Source organism: Engystomops pustulosus, chromosome 3, assembly GCF_040894005.1.
Source record: "Engystomops pustulosus chromosome 3, aEngPut4.maternal, whole genome shotgun sequence".
In the NCBI taxonomy this organism is placed as follows: domain Eukaryota; kingdom Metazoa; phylum Chordata; class Amphibia; order Anura; family Leptodactylidae; genus Engystomops; species Engystomops pustulosus.
Genome location: NC_092413.1, coordinates 52,272,927 through 52,289,146, shown reverse-complemented (window position 1 = coordinate 52,289,146; position 16,220 = coordinate 52,272,927). Strand labels below are relative to the sequence as shown.

Sequence of the window (16,220 nt, the reverse complement as noted above, 5' to 3'; positions counted from 1 at the left end):
CTCTGCTAACACACACACACCTCTGCTGTACCTCCTTCCCCGATATAAAGATCTAATTTTTCCTGTAGCTTGTAGATTTCGTCTCCTCACCCTATTGTTTGCCAGCCAGCAGGAGGTGCCTGTGAGTGTCTGTGTGTTTGAGCTTGTCTTGAAATGCAGGGGAAGGGGAAGATGCAGAGATATTGTAGTGTGAGACAGGAGAATCTATTCATGAGAAAAATCTGTCCTGCCCGACCCTAAAGTCAGAAGATTAATGGTCGGATCACAGGAGAACCAAAATTTCGTACACCTGGACTGATAGAGACAGATTGGAATTATATCTGAGAAATTCTGTATTTTTGTTAATAACAGTGAATTAGAGAATGTGTTATTTTGTTATCCATTTCACAGAATACATTTATGGGCACACACAAAGAATGTTATGTAATGAAAAAAAAAAAACAAAAAAAAACAAAGTGTGTTGTAAAGATTCAAGAAAATAAAAAAAGGAAATCTTTTTGCTACCCTGGTTTGGATATCAGTAAACAAAAGAAACCTTTTGAACAGTTTTATGGAATAAAGTCATCTTCATGAGGTAAAAAGGCATTATTTACCTGCTCGGCTGTGAAAAGAGGCTCGTCATTTATACAAGACACGATTATTGAATGCATATCTAGCTGTTCCCTCAGCTCCTCATCGTCAGATAAATCCAGGTTTAAATTATTGTCCACCTGAAAGACAGAATATTCCATCAGTCAGCTTAATATTTATAAACATTATTAACCACCCAGAACAAAATATATTATGTATAAGCTAGACTGCTGAATATGATGGGTGGGAGGCACAGCCACCCCCCCCCCCCCCCCCAGTGCTTGACTGACAGCCTGTATAATGATGCGACACTCCTGGTGCTGGCTCCTCTATATGCTTCTCGGTATTGCGGTCCCGTCCCCACACTTGTGATTGTGGCTGCAGCACAGGCAGTGAGCGATGACACATCTGTCTGCGCCGGGTCAAAGGCCTATGGCTGGAACTGACCCGGCACAAGTCATCATTCATCGACTGCACTGGAGATGTGAAGACGACGTTTGGAGGATCTTTTCAAACAAGACAGTGGGCAGAGAGGTCCGTCTGTAAGTCGGATGTCCTTAAAGGGGTTTTCCCACGAAGGTAAATTAGGCCCTTTCCACGGTACAGGGCCTAACTTGCTGAACAGTGGGGGTCTCAGTGCCAAGACCCCCGCAGATCACGAGAACAAGGGGTCTGACCGACTGCTTGTCGCTCTATAAGAGTAGTGGAGAAGACAGCTGCGCTTGGCGATCACCGTCAGCTCCATAGAGATTAATGGAGCAAAATGGTCATGCACGGCCGTCTGCTCCAATAGTCTGAGGACCAGCATGAGGTCGGTGAGACCCCTCGTTCTTGCGATCTGCAGTGGGTCTCAGCAGTGATGGGGCCTAACTTGCCTTTGTGGGAAAACCCCTTTAAAAGGGCATCTGTCACCAGATTAAGGATTGTAAACCAAACATACAGACATAATGGTATGTGCCCCCTATGGCACGATCTACTGTTCTTTTAGTTTCTTATGCCCTTGTTTTTAAGGAAAAAAAAATAAAAAATTAACTCCTATGGAGCCTGGAGCCCCGAGCCCCTCAGGCTCATTTGCATAATTGTAAAAGCCTTTTTTTTTTTTTTTAAAGGGCATAAGAAGCTAAAACAAGAGCAGATCCTACCCCACACACCAGTATGTCAGGGAGCTTGCTTTATTATCCTTGATCTATTGATAGATGTCCTTTAAGTTGGGGGCCCGTGTACTGCTAATTTTGATAGATCACATGTCGGTTTAACACCCCTCTCACATACACGTATGCTACGTGCAGGTCCCGGTTGGAGAGGGGGGGGGGGGGGGGAGAGAACATGGCATTTTCTACTTTTCATGGCGACTGTACGGTACACTGCAGGAGGAAAAGCAAAAATCTGCTTTACTTAATGAACTATTAAAAAAAATAAATAAATAAATATCTCATTAAACAGTTTACAGGTTTAGTTCTACTTTAAATTCATTTCCATCTCATTAATGCCGGCTGTTCAAGTACGTTCTTGGTCCATGGAAATGGACCCATGTGCTGGTCCAATCCCATGGACTGGACAGGAGTCCTGGCATCATGCAGAAATATGAAGTAAGCACTCTTCATCTTTCCTGGATGAACTGCAGCATCTTCACTGTTACAGTTTGTGATCCAGCCTCAGTGATAATGATATTGCTAAGAATTTTTAGATTATCAACAATTTGAAGAAGGAACAAGAGGTGCAGCTTTCTACATACCTGGGTGGGAAGGGACACCACACAGCAGGAGAAACTTTATTAAGGAGCTCAAACTGCAGCCCCTTCATTCTCAGCATAAATTGAGATTTTCTCAGAAAGAATTATTATTATTATTTTATCTTAAAGGGCACCTACCACCACAAATCTACCTATAAAGGTAGATTGGGTGGTAGGTGGATCAATGGGACGTGAGGATAGCCCTTTTAAGGGCTAATCCTCACGTCCCTGCACTTTTTTAATAACTTTAATTTGGTATTTATTCAAATTTACTTATGCGGCTACCGGGGCGTGGAGTAGCCGCATATGAGATTACACGAGGCGGCTACTCCACGCCCCGGTAGCCATTTTACCCCTCCTACTCACCCATCTTCGGCGCGCAGCTCCGCGTAGCTGCGCGCCCTCGTCCGGCGATCCTGCCGTCTGCGCATGCGCAGAAGAGCAGGCCCGCGCCTGCGCGGTCACAACTCCGAAACAGGCGCGGGCCTGCTCTTCTGCGCATGCGCAGACGGCAGGATCGCCGGACGAGGGCGCGCAGCTACGCGGAGCTGCGCGCCGAAGATGGGTGAGTAGGAGGGGTAAAATGGCTACCGGGGCGTGGAGTAGCCGCCTCGTGTAATCTCATATGCGGCTACTCCACGCCCCGGTAGCCGCATAAGTAAATTTGAATAAATACCAAATTAAAGTTATTAAAAAAGTGCAGGGACGTAAGGATTAGCCCTTAAAAGGGCTATCCTCACGTCCCATTGATCCACCTACCACCCAATCTACCTTTATAGGTAGATTTGTGGTGGTAGGTTCCCTTTAAGGAGTTAAAAGTGCAGGGAAATCTGGATTCTGCATTTGCATTGTCCCCTTTTTCCATAAAGTAATTTTCCTAGACTGAAGCTTTTCCCCGGGCTTCACCAGTCCTCCCGCAGTAACGAGGGGAGAACACGTATTAAAGAGACATAAGACAGAAATACTAACCACCAAGACTATAGCCTATTTATTCTTACAGTCTGCTACTCATGCATCAGCTTTATCTCACTGATCCGAGCAGACATTTATTTTCCCTGGAAGTTTCTCTCTGAAATGCTTAATAATAATCCTCCCGGTCTAATAGGCGGTAACACAGGCTACATACAGGTCACCTCCACTAGGAGTAATTGCTTTCTCCATGTGTGTCTAAATAGGAATATTTGTGACTGCTTCTGGTGACATCTGTATTCAGAGGGAACGGATGACCTATTTACGGTTAGATAACAATTTTTACACTAATTCAATTTAGCGTCAATAAGAAAGGCCCCAAGTGTCTACTGTGATTCCCACTCATTTTATGTTTGAAAATGTACAATTTCTGAAACACAGGACCAAATGCTATCGCCATCTACCATCCATTATACTACATACACTTGTTTGTTTTCATTATATTTTTTATAGCACCATAGACTCGCATATGAGAAAATAGGATGTAAACTAAAGCTCTCCTCATGTTTTGTATTGTATAATGTTTGAAACTAACTGTACACTACACAAAGTGTTTATGATCTCTGTATGCTAAGACTGTAAAGTTTATATGCTTAAATAAAAGTTACCTGATTTAAAAAAAAAAAAAAAGCTCTCCTCATCAGGAGAACCCATGACAATCTTATAGCCTAATCCTATAGACTGTAGGACTGGGGAGGACGTGAGGGGGATACGAGCAACACTATACTGTGCAGTGCCATCTCACAGCCCACGGATAGGAGAGGAAACGTGTTACTTCATTTTCACGGATGACTTCTTCTTAAAGGTCAGACCGTTCTAGACACTGACACATCATTAGCTCTACATTGTATAATATGTATATTAAGGGCGGTATTCACATATCAGATTTATATGCAATGAACCTATTGAATTAAATACTAACAAAGAAGAAACATTTTTTTTTTTTAAATCACATGTCTTTTAGATACTTTTGGCAGTAAAGTAATGATACAGTTATAATATTATAGTGATAGTGATAATAATACAGTACAATTTAGGAATCTAGTCCCAACAATTAAAAAAAAAAAATCCATTGTAAATCTTAATATCCCGTGTTTGAATAGTAAATTAACAAAATAATTTGGTTATAGCCATGTTCACAATGCGAAAAAAAGACCAGCCAGCATCCTGCTTATGTAGATGATAAGTAAACCTAGGACTTAAGGCTTCATTAAGAAGAGGTTAATTTTCATGAGCAAGTATGCCCCAAACAAGGACTGCACAAAACTTGTATGGAGGGAACTGTATGGGTAAACAAATGGGGTTCTCAGCTGTTGTATGCCATGGTCAGTACTGAAAGTGGCATAGAGGGGGTTAAAAAGTGATAGTCAGATCTATTTTAGAATGTAGGTGGGTGAAGTGCATAAAAACCATAGGGGAGATTATTGTGCACCACTGTATGATAGTGGCCACGTCCACCAGGACCGGGAGGGCATACATCAGCTACGATGGAGAGTAGGAGGGGTGACGCCTCTCCATTGCAATGCACAGCATATGGTCTGTAACACAGGGAAAGCTAGGACATGTCCTATCATTTTCCCCATACACGGAGCGCCACCGTATTTCTCCTCGTGGCCATTGCCGGTCTATGGGGGACACATGTATGCGGCCTTATAATCACAAATTTGTGAAATGCGCAAGAATTTGCGATTACTTCATTAGTTCTATGACAGAAAACTGGTGTAGAAGCAGTGATAAATCTCCACCCATGTGTTTCAACTGTACTCACTGAGCAGCTGCAAACTGCATTACTGCAAATGGTTGTTAAATTTTCTGATGGTGCATTCTCTAAGATGACAAGGATATACTGATCAGGTTTTTTCTCCCCAAAAATGTTTTACACTACAATTTTCCATCTCTCTCCAGTCCCGTCCAGTTCCTACTAAGGCAGAAAATGAACAATGTTACTGTAGGGTTTCATGTGTTAGTCAGATAGTGACTACATGCTGAGTAATCCTATGATATCACCATTATGAAATGTACCAGAGAGCAGCCAGAAGCTCATCCATCTAGTCACAGGGAGCAGATCTACCACACTGCGGTCAGAATAGCAGTCACTTCCCTTTCTGCTACAGGGAACAAGGACCATAAACCCCGCCAAGCTTTTCTCCAGGACTAACAGATAACAATGTCCTGCTATACTCAGAAATTTAGAGTCATGCTGAAAAAGAACTTTGTTCCATTTATGTGTCTTGTAAAGAGTCACAGGGGTGGGAAGAGTCATGTGAGATGTGCCCTATTGACTTAATTGATGTTGTATGGGTCAGATACATAATCACAAGTAGCTCCCTAAATGACCTCTAGAATCACCATTAAGAGTGTGGAGGAAGATCTGCTGTGGAGCAACCTGCTCATAGTACTAAGAGCATAGAACATGGATGGACTGCCCCCTGGGCACGTAATATGGGGATCATAATGTGGATTGAACCAGAATTGACATCTACAGTAATATACAGCAGAGATGATTAGTTATATCCTGCACAGTTTTCTTTGGCTGCATATAATTTTTGATGAACTATGTACTTCTGCACTCCAAACATGACCTGGCACTCCACACCGGTATCCCCTTGCCCGTTATTACCACTGCCGGACAAGCAATTCTAGAAATTATTCAGTATATGAAAAGGAAAAAAACTACTTGTATGAAAACACTGAACATTCAATTACCTATAAATTTACCAAAATGTACACTGCAAGATCAACCCAGCGATCTAGAGGTTATCTACCGTCCCTAGCGCACAACTGGATGAAGGTACAGCGAGACACAACACAGGAATGATGCATGAAGGGCTCACCGCTTTTTCCAAAAGGTTAAGCGTTGGTAGGTGCAAGGCTCTGGTGTGAGACGTCTTCCAGTCCACAGGCATCACATTGCCATAGTTGTCAGTTAAAGCGTTCCAAATCCTAAAATGAAAATAAAAGGTCACTACAATCCCAAATAATAGAGGAAACCCCACACATCTGACTCTGCACGGCATTGCCCACTCACTGCAATCCCAGGGATGACAATGTGGAGCTTTTGTTCTTGTACAGATGACAACAGCAAATTTCAGCCAAAAGTTTAAATTCCATATTAAAGAGGACTCCCTCACACCACCAATACATGCTGATAAAGGGTTAAAAGTTCTTTCCAAATCACCTAAAATTATCTGCCGCCGAGGGACTGTACCTTATTTACAGGCATTTTTTCTGATTTGCAAATGAGTAGAGAGGAGTCAACTTCTGAAAAGAAGAGTCAAGTTTTCTCGTGCCAGTGAACCACGCCCCCTTCTTTTGACTGAAACCTCAGTGTCTCAGTGACTGCATAGTGTATTTTGGAGTGAGAATTGAGTGAGAAATTCCAGTCTTCTCACCCAACTGAATTTGAAAAAGCCAAGCCACAGGGCTAACTTAGACAGGGGCATTTAATACAGTACGCCGGTACTGCGCTTTTCAACAAAGGCACAGTGCAGGGAGGTGTAAGTAAGTATTGTGCCTGTTCTTGATGACAGGTTCTCAAGCCTGTAAAAGCAATAAACACGCAAGATACCAAATCCATAATGATCAACCTACATGTACCCCACATGTGAAGGTATACATTGTCAAAGCCTTATATAAAGGCCAAGTCCCACTACAATAACTACAAGTATCCACTTGTCGCATAAGTGGACATGATGGAGCAAGTGCTCTACAACCAAAGGGTCATGTTGGCAGTGCAGGATCCACTACAGCCCAAATCAGAAAGGGTGTAGCTTCTTATTCTTACACCCACTGCAGCCAATGGGAAAATAAACATGCTGTATAATAAGTAAACTTTCACTTTCCCCTTATTCCATATGCCTGCCGTTCCAGGTTGTAGCTGTAGCCATTGAGCGGAAAGTGCTACAGGTGGATGACCACCTCCGGAAAGGAGGGAAGTTTATTTTACTTAATCACAAAACTGAATTAGTACACCTTTGTGTTAAATAAGTTGTACAATCCCTTTAACGGCTTTAAAAGATCATAGGCCAGAATACATTTTGATGAGCTTGTGTGCTCAGGCTCGGTTCACATCTCGCCTGTCTTTTGTCTGGGAAATGTGCATGGCTATGCACCATCGTGAGAATCTGATAAAAGTACAATAAATTACAGCAATACAGATTCCCTCATTAAACATACCCCCCTGTCCATGTGAGATTTCAGGATCCACTGCAAAGTGAATAGAAATATATAAGCATAACCGGTATCTATAGGTCTATGCAGAAGCGGAACAAGGGGCAGCGGTGGGGTTGATCGTAGCAAACAACTTGCCGAGTTCTGCAATGCAGGGAAAGATCTCTATTGCAGCCAACAGATGGCACTCAGCAACACTGACAAATGTGGTGCTGCAGCTTGGAGCTCCTGATACAGGCTGGGGAACAAGGGGTTAACCCACTCTCAGTGTCCAATTCATAACATGAAATATATCGTCACCTTACAAGGGGTCTGCCTGGGTTTGACGCTTGGAGTCGGCAGAATCTTAATTAGGCCTCTTTCTCTGCTAATTTCTTCCATCCCACTGCAGGATGGAGTGGCCTTTGTGCCGTCCCCATGTCATCACTTCTCCACCTCACAGGCACAAAGCTCCATTATGACCAAACAAAAAAAGGGTTTCTAATCTCCAAGTAGTCGTCTGGGAAGTCCCATACATGCGGAAACCAGAGTAAACTTATAGATGCTGGAAGACTATAGTGACACTAGTTAGAAATAACTACCCCACAACCTCAAAGGGGAACCTGTCATCCGAAAGATCATTTTTAAATGACAAAAGCCTCTGGCATATTGATTTTCAAAAATTCCTAGTTCCAGTGCTTTTTAATAGTTTCTTCAACATTACCTGGCTCCCTGCCAGCAGTGTGTAGTGAGTCCCAGGTGGGGTGCCAGTTGAAATGAGAATTGGTTTGCAGCGGAGAGTGGATGTAAGCATGAGAGGAGCAGGGGAGAGGCTGAGGAAGGGGAGAGCATTGAGTGAAGAAGAGGGAGGCATTAAAAGGGGTATTCCCATCTGGGCATTTACATTTAATTGAATTCATTTGCCACATGTAAACATTTCTTCAATTGGATGTTATTAAAAGAATGTTCCTGTGTGAAGATAATTTCTCATAAATGTAGTCATGTTGTCCCTTAGAAACCAGATAGCTTCCTCAGATACGGCCACCTCCGCTGGAAATGTCCGGGAGTTACTGCAGGTCCCACAGCCGTCCTGTGGTAATGATTGCTGAATCCAGGAAGTCAGGCAGTACTCAATAGCGCATGTCTGCCAGAGTGTGGGGTGGTCGTATCCGAGGAAGCCATCTCATTTCTAAGGGACAACATGACATTTATAGAAAATTATCTTCACACAGGAAAGAATTTTTAATAACATCCAATTGAAGAAATGTTTACATTTGGCAAATTAATTCAATTAAATGTAAATGCCCAGATGGGAATACCCCTTTAAGGTGATGATGACTTGTACCATTTGAACTGCCCCCCTGGACTCACCACCCACTGCTGGCAGGGGGTTGGGCAGTACTAATGAAACTTATAAAAAGCAATGAAATATTAAGATACACAACACAGGCATTTTTGAAATCACCATGCCTCCAGGTCCTCCAGTTTCCTCCCATACTCCAAAACATATTGGTAGGTTGATTAGATTGTGAGCCCCATTGGGGACAGGGACCAATTTGGCAAGCTCTGTGCGGCACTGCCTAATCTGTGTGTGTGCGCTATCCAAATAAAGGAATTATTATTATGCGGCAAGTGCTATGCATTAAGTGAATATTTATACGGTTTATTTTCAGATTTGCTGTGATTAGTAATCTGCTGCTGGAAAAACCTCAACACGTGCAGTTTTTCAGTGTAGTTTTAAGAACCTAATCATAATCCACCCCTCACCGAGGAGCAAATAGAAACTTATCTCTATGAACCAAAGTTCACATCTGCTCTGGTAACTCCTATAAATAAAGACATAAACCTTTACACACATCAGCCATAAACTGCTGTACTTTGATTCATTAAGGCCTTGTTCACACCTGCGGTTTTTATCTTCCGTAACCATAACAATAACGGAAGTGATGCAGGCAGACACCAACTGAAGCCATTAAAAAGTTTAATGAAATCAATTGATCATTTTAACGGATCTGCTATCATGTTCCTAGTGAAAGAAGATAATAACTGAGGGTCTGTGAGATGATGCACCAACTGTTTATTCCATAGTTACACAACTTGCAGCATATTGACACTTGTTTATGACCCTGTAAGGGTATATTCACACTGTGCAGAGTATACAGATAACTATGCATTTGGTGCACTGTGGTGATGTCGTCCGCACTTCATTCTATGTAATCAGTTCTGTTCCTGACTGACAATGAAGTTGCATAAAGGACCTACAACGGGCATTTAGACACCAATCCACTATTAGCAGGGAAAACAAAGCCACATAGTTTATTAGAATCTCAAAATGCAGAGATTTATATGCAAAACAACAGTTTTCCAAAATACGGTATTTACTGAACAAAATGATAAAATAGTAAAATAATTACTGAGGGTCTAAGCCAGCGATGGCGAACCTATGGCACGCGTGCCACAGACGGCACGCAAAGCCGTTTCTGTTGGCACGCGTACCGTCGCCAGTAAGCCTCTGCCCGCAAAAATTTGGTCTATGCGAGCGGCGGAACTACGCGCCGCTCCATAGACAGAACCGCAAAGTTTTTGCGCATGCGCGGTAACTTGGGAAGCGCTGAAAGTTTCAGTCGCTCCCATAGAAACCGCGCATGCGCATTAATTATCCCGGGCCGCTCCGCTCTCTCCCTGTCCGCTCTACTTTGCTCCCTCTGTCCCGTTCCGTGGCCCCCCCTCTCCTCCGCTCCGTGGCCCCCCCTCTCCTCCGCTCCGTGGCCCCCCCTCTCCTCCGCTCCGTGGCCCCCCCTCTCCTCCGCTCCGTGGCCCCCCCTCTCCTCCGCTCCGTGGCCCCCCCTCTCCTCCGCTCCGTGGCCCCCCCTCTCCTCCGCTCCGTGGCCCCCCCCTCTCCTCCGCTCCGTGGCCCCCCCCTCTCCTCCGCTCCGTGGCCCCCCCCTCTCCTCCGCTCCGTGGCCCCCCCCTCTCCTCCGCTCCGTGGCCCCCCCTCTCCTCCGCTCCGTGGCCCCCCCTCTCCTCCGCTCCGTGGCCCCCCCTCTCCTCCGCTCCGTGGCCCCCCCTCTCCTCCGCTCCGTGGCCCCCCCTCTCCTCCGCTCCGTGGCCCCCCCTCTCCTCCGCTCCGTGGCCCCCCCTCTCCTCCGCTCCGTGGCCCCCCCTCTCCTCCGCTCCGTGGCCCCCCCTCTCCTCCGCTCCGTGGCCCCCCCTCTCCTCCGCTCCAGGTGGGAGTGGAGAATGCATACAGCGTAACCTGCATGCATTCCTGGAGAACCTTCCTGTAGAATAAAAGAAAATAAAGTAAGTTTATATGTGTACATGAATGTGTACATGAATGGAATGTGTACATGAATGTGTACATGAATGGAATGTGTACATGAATGTGTACATGAATGGAATGTGTACATGAATGTGTACATGAATGGAATGTGTACATGAATGTGTACATGAATGGAATGTGTACATGAATGTGTACATGAATGGAATGTGTACATGAATGTGTACATGAATGGAATGTGTACATGAATGTGTACATGAATGGAATGTGTACATGAATGGAATGTGTACATGAATGGAATGTGTACATGAATGGAATGTGTACATGAATGGAATGTGTACATGAATGGAATGTGTACATGAATGGAATGTGTACATGAATGGAATGTGTACATGAATGGAATGTGTACATGAATGGAATGTGTACATGAATGGAATGTGTACATGAATGGAATGTGTACATGAATGGAATGTGTACATGAATGGAATGTGTACATGAATGGAATGTGTACATGAATGGAATGTGTACATGAATGGAATGTGTACATGAATGGAATGTGTACATGAATGGAATGTGTACATGAATGGAATGTGTACATGAATGGAATGTGTACATGAATGGAATGTGTACATGAATGGAATGTGTACATGAATGGAATGTGTACATGAATGTGTACATGAATGGAATGTGTATATGAATGTGTACATGAATGGAATGTGTATATATTCTGTATGCATTTTATACCACATGGCGGCATTCTGTATGCATTTTATACCACATGGCGGCATTCTGTATGCATTTTATACCACATGGCGGCATTCTGTATGCATTTTATACCACATGGCGGCATTCTGTATGCATTTTATACCACATGGCGGCATTCTGTATGCATTTTATACCACATGGCGGCATTCTGTATGCATTTTATACCACATGGCGGCATTCTGTATGCATTTTATACCACATGGCGGCATTCTGTATGCATTTTATACCACATGGCGGCATTCTGTATGCATTTTATACCACATGGCGGCATTCTGTATGCATTTTATACCACATGGCGGCATTCTGTATGCATTTTATACCACATGGCGGCATTCTGTATGCATTTTATACCACATGGCGGCATTCTGTATGCATTTTATACCACATGGCGGCATTCTGTATGCATTTTATACCACATGGCGGCATTCTGTATGCATTTTATACCACATGGCGGCATTCTGTATGCATTTTATACCACATGGCGGCATTCTGTATGCATTTTATACCACATGGCGGCATTCTGTATGCATTTTATACCACATGGCGGCATTCTGTATGCATTTTATACCACATGGCGGCATTCTGTATGCATTTTATACCACATGGCGGCATTCTGTATGCATTTTATACCACATGGCGGCATTCTGTATGCATTTTATACCACATGGCGGCATTCTGTATGCATTTTATACCACATGGCGGCATTCTGTATGCATTTTATACCACATGGCGGCATTCTGTATGCATTTTATACCACATGGCGGCATTCTGTATGCATTTTATACCACATGGCGACATTCTGTATGCATTTTATACTACATGGCGACAAGCTTTATGCATTTTATACTATATTACGTATATGGGGGGGGCGTCTCTCTATGGCTCGTTTTCTCAATTAAAACCTTGTTATTCTAGTTAAATTTTTGTGTTGGCACTTCACTTCAAGTCAGAAGGGTTTGGGTTGCATTTTGGGCACTCGGCCTCTAAAAGGTTCGCCATCACTGGTCTAAGCTGTGAGGTGATGTGCTAAACGTTTATTCCATTGTTACACTACTTTCTACATAGTGACCTTCTGCCTTTTCCACTCGTCCATTGTGGGGGCTTAGTGATATTCACACAGTGCAGCAGGAGCTTGCTGATAACTGTGCATTGGGTGCATACTTTGTACATATGATGTGCTTTATAGTACACCCCACATTACTAGCACACTGTATGATATGAAAAGGTCATGCATCTCCCCAAGGCAAAATCAATGTGACCGCAATTCCCAGCATCACCACAACTAGAATCACAGAAGAGGAATAATCAATGGGAGCAGCACACAGCATCTGCAGCAGCGATGCACCAACCACGAGAGACGCCTGCATGGTATACACACCAACTACTACTACACACAACACGTTTATTAGTAATGACAAGCAGCACTGCACTAACCAGGAAAGAATATAAGCATCTGATATAGACCGCACAACTACGGCAGAACATTTATATGACAGAGATTGTCCCATCCTGGAAAATATATTTGCATATTTACCAGAATACCCCAGTGGAGCATCAATGGCTCTAAGTCTTCACACACCAGGAAGGCGGCATTCATTGGCAAAGTCTTCATAAGGAGAAATCTTACTTCCCTGGCCTAGATGGACAAATACATGTCCTTCAGAAGCCACAATTCTAACTGTTATAGACTATAAGCAATATTTAGCATTATGCAAGAATTTAACTTTTAAAGAATAACTGTAATGTTTTTTTTCTTTAAATCATAGCTCTTGGGATGTAAAACAACTTTGCCTATTATCTTTGTTACTTCTATGCTTCCTCTCCATGTGCTGAAAAGCACAGGAGTCCGTAGTTTGGTTACACTTTGTTTCTCAATGGCTTCTCCCTGCTCACAGAGTAGGAGGTCATGTGACAGTGAATGAACCAGAGCTGGATGTGTGCAATTCAGTGGATACAGATGTCTCCTGCTCAGAGTAGTGAGGTACAAAATCTCCCCATTTCCTATTAGTTCCTCCATCCCAGTCTGTGATTCTACAGAACTCTGTCAATAAGCCTTATGGTGCTCCCCTCCAACACGTTTTTTTTCACTGAAGAAAAATTGTGTTGTATTATTTAAGTAATCGCTCCTTGATTGTCTCAATTTCACTGTAGATGGAGGTATTTTCAATGGGTAACCCATCTACAAGCCCTCCTACACCTTGTTACCGGCAGCTCTGTGCAGATAAGCTATTAACTCTTAGTGTGTACACAGCACGGGCATAGACTTCATTTATTGATAATTTCTACCACTCATTACATGTTCCCTGATCCTCCATGTGATGGAAGCTGCCAGGCTGTCACCATATACATCCTTTTGTTATACTTTGTGAGAGAACAGAAGGCATTGTGGGATCTGTGGGCAAGCTAACTGGCCTCAGCTTCAGAGCGTAGGCAGACACACATTAGTCTCCACCCACTTCACCTCCAGTGAGAAAATTTTTTATTAAACACTTACAGAAAATGCCATAACTTTGGAAAGAAAGGGACGAGCAGCACAAAGTTGACATTGTTCAGTTTGTTTTAAAGAGGGAATCACATATAATAATTTGGTAAAAATCACTATAGTTTTACAGTTATGCTTTAATCAAAAAGTAAAATTGAATAACCATATTTGTTAAGAATATGTATGGCTTCAATCTGTCCCCCTTCCCTAGACCCACAGAAGGTGCATGTACATCTCCAAACTGTCAGCTCTGTATCCCTGCAGCTGCTTCTCCATTCTGCATTCAGCTGATGAAGCGCCCAAACAACCATATCATGTGTACACCACGGGTTATAAGGGCAAGCCAATCTTTCCCTTTTTGACCCACTTGGCATAGAGGCATGTGAAGGGGGTGTGCCTGCTGGTGCAGTGGGGTCTTTGTCATACACTATATATTTTGGGCCTAAATAGTGAAGTCCTAACCATTTTACCTCCAAATAATCTGAGCAGAAGAGATCTGTAGTGTTTCTTGCTGTGAGGGATAATTTTGGCACTGATTTGCCAAAAACAAGGCTGTCACTACATATTAGCCTAGACTGATCAGGGAAATGACTGCATACTCCTATACTAACTCCTATAAACTCTGAACTCCTATGAACCAGTATACAGTAATATTTATTCACTACATATAAGACTGATTCCTAGAAGCAAGTCATTTGCTGTATATTAAACTGTAAGCTCTTGGGTACCAGTCATTATTTATATATTGGCACGCAGTTAAGGTACAGGCAGTCCCCGGGTTACATACAAGATAGGGTCTGAAGGTTTGTTCTTAAGTTGAATTTGTATGTAAGTCGGAACTTTTATTATATGTAAGACTGTAAAGTCCTGTTCACACCTGCATAGGGGCTTTCCCTTACACATGTCATTATCTAGACTACATGACTACTGGCACAGGTGTCTACCATTGCAAATGATTTACGTGCCACCACCTTGGGTCGGATTGATTGCTGTGACGGGGAGTCTATGCGGGATTCCAGGGATGTCATTCTGCATCATATTTAAATAGTGTGCTGATGCAACACTTATGGATCAATAGGAAAATCTCCATATCTCTATAATTACAGATTACACATTTTTTACTGTATTTTTAGACCCTCTAGTGAACTTAAACACTAGGTCTAAAAATACAGCAAGAAAAGATATAAACCTAAAAGCTCAATATCACCCTCATACCCTTAGAACGGATATAAAAAAATAAACATAAATATGTTAGGCCCACAATGCCTGATCCCATCAAACTATAAAAACGATTATTCCCAGTGGTGACCCCTGTATTGAGAGAATATCCCCCAAATGTCTGAAACTGCACTTTTTTTGCTATTTTGATTCAAATAAAAAGTGATCAAAACGGTAGCAATGACACAGTTATCTTGTTCTGCAAAGAAAAAAAAAAAAAAATGACACCTTACACCGCTCTGTGTACTGAGGTATGAAGAAGTTATTGGCCTAGTAATCTGGCAAAATGAAGATTTTGGGGTTTTGTCGTCAGTCGCTGAGTCTGATAGAGATGTAATATATAACATGGGAGATGCATTATTGTAAATACTGAAGCATCAAAGAAGGAATCGTATGTAGATACAACTCAATGGGAATGGATGGTAAATGGAGGGAGTTCTGTACGATCAATATTAGATGCTTACGGTTCTCTTCCATTACATCACTTTCTTGCTCTATATTATCCCTGGTAAGTCCAGCTCTATGACTGGTTTATGGACAAGGATTCCAGTGGCTGAGACGCAGGTTCTGGTCCTGGTCCTGCTGGTTAGCGTTAGAACCAGTAACATGGATTACCGGCAAACCATAGTATCAGTAAGATAAGATGGTGGGCGGTTTAGCTCAAGTAAACCCGAAACGGGCGGATTTTCTTGTATATTTGATGCCCTGCACAGCCCCCTCCCTCCCTTGGCATATGTACGGTAAGTTACAGTGGTGACCGTTCTGCTACAATCTTTCATCGTCTCAGGGAGCTGAGCACTGCATTTTGGGGAACTTATGCAAATAAGAAACCACTGTCCAAGTTACCACAAGAAGGTTGGCAAAGTTGTTCATCTATGAGAAACAGTGAGCACACAAATTCTTTTTTTTTTGGGGTTTTGTTACCTATTGCCGACTTGTATTTCTATCCGGGCAGTAATTTTCAATTCTCCTTGGCGCGGGAGCATACCCTCATCTACGCATCACACACAAGATGCAAACAATATTATATACCCCCCCTAGCCATGGGCACACTA

The 16,220-nt window shown here is 43.1% G+C and overlaps 1 protein-coding gene across 4 annotated transcripts in view; it reads right to left on the bottom strand.

Annotated features, from left to right (window-relative positions):
- FEZ2 (fasciculation and elongation protein zeta 2) overlaps positions 1-16,220 on the bottom strand; it is a 44,097-nt gene that overhangs the window by 25,704 nt on the left and 2,173 nt on the right. For all 4 annotated transcript variants that reach the window (XM_072140760.1, XM_072140761.1, XM_072140759.1 and 1 more), the window contains exons 2-3: positions 6,106-6,214; positions 594-710 (exon numbers count right to left, since the gene is read on the bottom strand). In XM_072140760.1, the coding sequence (XP_071996861.1) occupies positions 594-710; positions 6,106-6,214 (226 nt within the window). The remainder of the gene's footprint in view (positions 1-593; positions 711-6,105; positions 6,215-16,220) is intronic.